At 53.5% G+C, this 5819-nt stretch overlaps 1 protein-coding gene across 1 annotated transcript in view; it reads right to left on the reverse strand.

The window, feature by feature from the left end:
• The window catches only part of EFHD1 (EF-hand domain family member D1), a 45481-nt gene extending 41766 nt beyond the window's left edge, over window positions 1–3715 (reverse strand). Inside the window, exon 1 of the mRNA XM_003784856.3 lies at window positions 3239–3715. Within this exon, the coding sequence (XP_003784904.1) occupies window positions 3239–3540 (302 nt within the window). The 5' untranslated portion in view covers window positions 3541–3715. The remainder of the gene's footprint in view (window positions 1–3238) is intronic.
• Between the last annotated feature and the right edge of the window lie 2104 nt (window positions 3716–5819).

Raw genomic sequence — 5819 nt, forward strand, 5'->3', positions numbered from 1 at the left:
ACAGGCACCCACCACAACACCTGGGTGTTTCTTTTTTGTTGTTGTTTAGGTGACCTGGGCCGGCTTGGAACCCACCACCCCCGATGTATATGGCTGGCCCCATAACCACTGTGCTACAGGCGCTGAACATAAGAATGTGATCTTATTTGGAAATAGTCTTTGAAGATTTGTAGCAAGTTCAATTAAAAGGATGTCATATGGGATTAGGGTGGGCCTTAAATCCGATGACTGGTGTCCTTATCAGAAGGTCACATGAAGACACAGAAATATACACAGATGGTGACGAAGGCAGATGTTGCAGTGACGCCTTGTTAGCCAAGGAATGTCAAGGATTGCCAGCAACCACCAGAAGGTAGGAGGGAGGCAAGGAAGGATTCTCCCCTAGAGCCTTTGGAGCGGGCATGGACATGCTGGCACCTTGATTTCAGACTTCCAGCTCCCAGAACCGTGAGAGAATACATTTCTGTGGTGTTAAGCTAGCCAGTTTGTGGTATTTTGTTTGGGAAACTAATACACTCACCCAGCAGTGGAGCTAACAAGTCCCTTCCACAGAACCCAGCAGGGCAAATCACAGAGTTCCAAGTGGACCCATAACTCATCAAGTAACCAGTCTGTGAGGATAACTCAGACTTGGCAAAGAGAATTATTAAACAAAGAAACACAAAATTTGCACATCCATCGGAATCACAGCTCTGTGATAATCTAAAAATTACTAACTGAAAACCACTGGGCCTTCACCATAGGCTTTAGCTAAATGCCTCACATACATTAATTTTTCTAATCCTCGGAATAATCCCACAGGCAGGACCTGTTCTATTCCCATTTGACAGAAGGGAAAGCTGAAGGCACAGAACTTTAAAGGAAGCTTCCCAAAGTAGCAAGTTGTATGGGTGGGGTTTGAACACAGGAAACTTGGCTCCAAGTTCAGCCCCACAGGATTGCTGCTGCCATGACTGGGCAACAAAGGGCCAGTTTATGCACACTTCAAGATGTTTAACATTTGTATGTGATTTATTTAAGCTGCTATGGCTATGCTGCCACACCAGGGATGAGCCATCGAGAATGGAACAGCACAACGAGGAAGCTGGCTTAAGAAAAAGCATTGAGGGTGGCACCTGTGGCTCAGTGAGTAGGGCACTGGCCCCATATACCGAGGGTGGCAGGTTTGAACCCAGCCCAGCCAAATGCAACAACAACAAAAAAAATTGCTGGTGTTGTGGTAGGCACCTGTAGTCCCAGCTACTCGGGAGGCTGGGACAAGAGAATCGCCTAAACCCAAGAGCTGGAGGTTGCTGTGACCTGTGACGCCACAGTACTCTCCCCAGGGTGATAACTTGAGACTGTCTCAAAAAAAAAGAAAGGCTCAGCTCCTGTAGCTCAAGCAGCTAAGGCACCAGCCACATACACCAGAGCTGGTGGGTTCAAATCCAGCCCCGGCCTGCCAAACAAGAATGACAACTACAATCCCAGCTACTTGGGAGGCTGAGAGAAGAGAATGGCTTGAGCCCAAGAGTTTGAGGTTGCTGTGAGCTGTGATGCCACATCACTCTACCCAGGGTGACAGCTTGAGACTCTGTCTCAAAAAAAAAAAAAAAGTGATGACATCATCTGAGCTCCTAGATCTAGCCATACCTGAATCTAGTAATGCCTTTTTGGTTTCATAAGCCAATTCCCTGTTTATGCCAAATTTGGTTTCAAGTTACATAAAACCCAAACCAGAAAGAAATATCATGTGCAGTGAAATGTCAGGTCTGTTGGGACCACACACCGCTTTCTTCTTAGCTTGATCTTGGTCCAGGATTTGGTTCCTGGAATATGCCACCTTGGGTCCCCCAAGACCCTCTGACTGCCTGGACGCCATTACTCTTAGGCAGCAGAGTAGCAAACTTACCCTTCCAAAGACTGTTCTGCAGGAAACACCAAAGAAGCCTGAGTGAGCACAAAGCAACCTGAAGCTCAAGGTCAGTCCCCAAGATGCCCTGCCTGGATCCAGGATGACTGGGAGGAAGGGCTGCCACGTGGGAGCAGCTGGGCCACAGCAGTGTCCCCTGAATGGCATAACCCTAGATAAATTAAAAGGGTCTGACAAATCGTCGCCTCCCCTATTGCTTTTCCATCGTAGCCCCAGTCTCATTCTTCCGCCTTTCTGAGTTGACCAGACTAGACCCAGCGAACGTCAGACGCCAGTGCGGGGAAGCCAGGAGAGGGTATCAGGGAAGCTGATGGGCCAGAGGTTCCCAGGTGCCCCTATGCAGACCTCTGAGCAGGGGAGAGGGCCTGGCAGGCAGCAGCCAGGGCGCCTTTAAATAGAACCACCACGCAGAACACAAACACATTCCAAGCGCTTTTAAAAAACGCCCCAAGCATGACCTGGCCGTCAGGCCTCAGCTCCCCCAGGCATTTTTCCGGTCACAGCTCAATTCTGGAAATAATATTAATAGATCAGTTAGGAGCTTATAGGGTGCAAAATACTCTACGGCCTTAAAAGGCAGAGACTCTCCAGAAAAGGAAACTGAGGCCCAGGGAGGTCCCAGGCCACCAGGGATCTTTCTGCCTCTTTCGCTGAGTGTCGCCCTGGGTACAGAGCCGGACTGGAACTAACCCTCATTGGGCCGGTGCCAGCGCCTAAGTCCGGTCCACTGGCGCTTCCCACCCGAGAGGCAGGAAGCTGGGAACAGGCGAGACGGAGCCCCGGGAGGCTCCCCAGCTGCGCTCGCTCTAGGACGTCCTGCTTTCCTCGCAGGGACTTTAACCAACTTTCAGTTCCCAGGACCCGCGGAGCAGCCAAGGATTAATTTTCTCCTTTGGTTTTAAAAGAGAAAGGCACATCAGGGGCTAATTTCTCCCTTGGGGGATAAAGTTGAAGCAGACAGGTGAGGCGCGGAGAAGTACCCTTTCCTAGAAATTGCGCTCGGAACAATCTCTGACCCAGCCGCCAGGGCCGGGCGGGGGGCGGGGGCGGCATGTCTGGGCTGCGTCCGAGAAAGCGCAGCCCCTGCCCTCGGGTCCCCAGCCCGGCCCGGTGCCCCACAGCACTGGGACCCACGCGGGCGCTCAGGATCTGGCTGCGTGGTACCGAAGGCTAGTGAGGCCCTGGAACCCCTGCCTTTCCATCCCACCTGGTCCCAGCCCAGCAGGGCGGGAGACTCGCTGCCAGAGGGTACTCCGCTTCCCACTCCCGTCACACCTCTGTCCTCCCCGGCCCCGGGTCGGCGGGGTGCACAGTGCAGGCACTCACAGTTTGAACATGCTCTCCAGGTCCTTGATGAGGCGGCGGCTGAACTCCGGAAACTCGGAGTAAGGGTGGAAGACCTTGCAGCGGCGGGGCCGCGCGGCGCCCTCGTTGATGTCCAGCCTCCGGCTCAGCTGGGCGCTCAGCTCAGCGTCGGCGCTGGCCGTGGACGCCCGGGCGGGCGGCACGGGCTCCAGCCCGGGCTCCGGGGCTGGGGCGTCGGGGGGAGCCAGCTGCGGACCGCCCTCCTCGGTCTCCTCGAGCTGCAGCCGGCGCTGCAGCTTGCGTGCCAGCTCCTCGCTGGCCATGACGGCGGATCGAAGGACGCGGGGACCCGGGCCCCGGCACAGGACGGTGCGGGCGGCGCGCTCCAAGCGGGCTCGTGGCTTTAGGACACTCCACCGAGGCGGCGGGGACCAGACGGTTGGGCGGAATCGCCGGCGGGCGGGGCGGAGCCGCGGCTTTAAGGAGGTGCCGGGACTCGGGGACCGCCCAGCTGGCGGGACGGTGTCTGCGCGTCCCTGGGATTCCGACCCGCTGCTCCTCCCCGGGGCTGGGGACTGGAGGGTGACCGCCCCCCGGGCCAGGGCATGGGCCCCTGGATCAACTCTGACCTTGCCGCTCGCGGCCGCTCCCGAGGAAAGGGGAGAGGACAAAAGTTTTGTTTCACGATCGTGAGGGCGGTTCCTTTCTGGTCCCGGAGCGGGAGGCGCTCGCGGCGCTGGACAGGCGAGGTGGGGCAGGGGAGCGCCCCGGTGGCACCCACGCGCCCCTCGTCTCAGGCGGGCTCCCATGCGCGCCGAGGTCCGGGAGTGGGTGGCGCCCGCGGGGAGCGCGGGGTGAGCAGAGCCGCTTTTCAAACACTCATTGAAAAGACATGTTTTGGCTCGGCTCCTGTGGCTCAAGCGGCTAGGGCGCCAGCCACATACACCTAAGGTGGCGGGTTCGAATCCCCAGCCCGGCCCGCCAAACAACAATGATGGCTGCAACCAAAAAATGGCCGGACGTTGTGGCGGGCGCCTGTGGTCCCAGCTACTTGGGAGGCAGAGGCAGGAGACTCGCTTGAGCCCAGGAGTTGGAGGTTGCTGTGAGCGTGATGCCATGGTACTCTACCCAGGGGGACAGCTTGAGGCTCTGTCTCAAAAAAAAAAAAAAAAGAAAAGAAAAGACATGTTTTCAAAACATACTAAAAATACTAAAGACAAGTAAGCAAACAAAAAAGAGAGAGCGAGTTAGAGGGGAAAGACCTGCTTCTCTCGGAAATCAAGCACAACTCGTTCTAACTTTTTTTCTGTGAAACATACAAGAAGGAAAAAAAATCACCCCTGAAAATAAAGAAATAAGTAAGCATTTTAAACTAGACAGTAAAAACAAGTACAGTAGTCATTGTCCCTAAGGAAGGGTGCTGCCGATGGCTGTTACATCAGCCAAGCCCTGAGAAGAATCTTGTAAACACGGGTCTGCTCCTGCCCTGGCGACTCCTGTGCCCCTCAGGCAGTGGCTCCTGAGACCAAGGGCCAGCCTTTGTCATGGGTGGACAGCAGGTAGAGGACCTGGGTGGGGGGGGATTGGGATTCAGGTAATCTGTATGGACCCGGTGATTAAAATGTTATTTTTAAAAAAGAGCTATTAGGGAAAATATGGGGGTTTTTCTAAAAACAAAAGTATCAAAATATTTTTTAAGAGACAGGTTCTCCATATGTTGCTCAGGCTGGCCTGGAACTCCAGGCTTACGATATCGCCTACCCCATCCATTTTGCTGGGACTACAGCTGCCACTGTTCCCCCGGCATAAAAATCTAAACATCACAGCTGAACAAGTTGACTTGGTTCTGCAAATACCAATTTTTTCATGACACTTCCCAACCTGGTAGTAGTGACTAGGAGGTTCACTTTGTTGTCACATCTGTTTTGAGCATTTTATGTGACATATTTCACCCCCCCCAAAAAAAAGTTTAAAATTCTTAGTAGTCTCCATCAACAAGAAACTTTGCATGAGTAGATAATAAATTTTTTTTGCAGTTTTTGGCCAGCGCTGGTCCTGAACCGGCCACCTTGGCATATGGGGCCAGTGCCCTACCCCTTTGAGCCACAGGCGCTGCCCAGTAATAAAATTTTTAAACTGTTTATTTGTTTATTTATTTATGTATTTGAGACAGAGTCTTACTATGTTGCTCTCAGCAGAGCGCTGTGGCATGACAGCTCACAGCAACCTCAAAACTCTTGGGCTTAAGTGATTCTCTTGCCTCAGCCTCCCAAGTAGCTGAAACTACAGGCACCCACCACAACACCTAGCTATTGGCTATTTTTTTGTTGTAGTTGTCGTTGTTTCACAGGCCTGGGCCGGGTTTGAACCTACCAGCACTGGTGTATGTGGCCAGTGCCCTAACCACTGAACTACCAGCACGGAGCCTAAATTGTTTGTTTGTTTATTTATTTATTTATTTTTTGAGACAGAGCCTCAAGCTATCCCCCTGGGTGGAGTGCTGTGGCATTACAGTTCACAGCAACCTCCAGCTCCTGGGCTCAAGCGAGTCTTCTGCCTCAGCCTCCCAAGTAGCTGGGACCACAGGCGCCCGCCACAACGC

Source organism: Otolemur garnettii, unplaced genomic scaffold (assembly GCF_000181295.1).
Source record: "Otolemur garnettii isolate 467f Iridium unplaced genomic scaffold, OtoGar3 scaffold00013, whole genome shotgun sequence".
Lineage (NCBI taxonomy): Eukaryota > Metazoa > Chordata > Mammalia > Primates > Galagidae > Otolemur > Otolemur garnettii.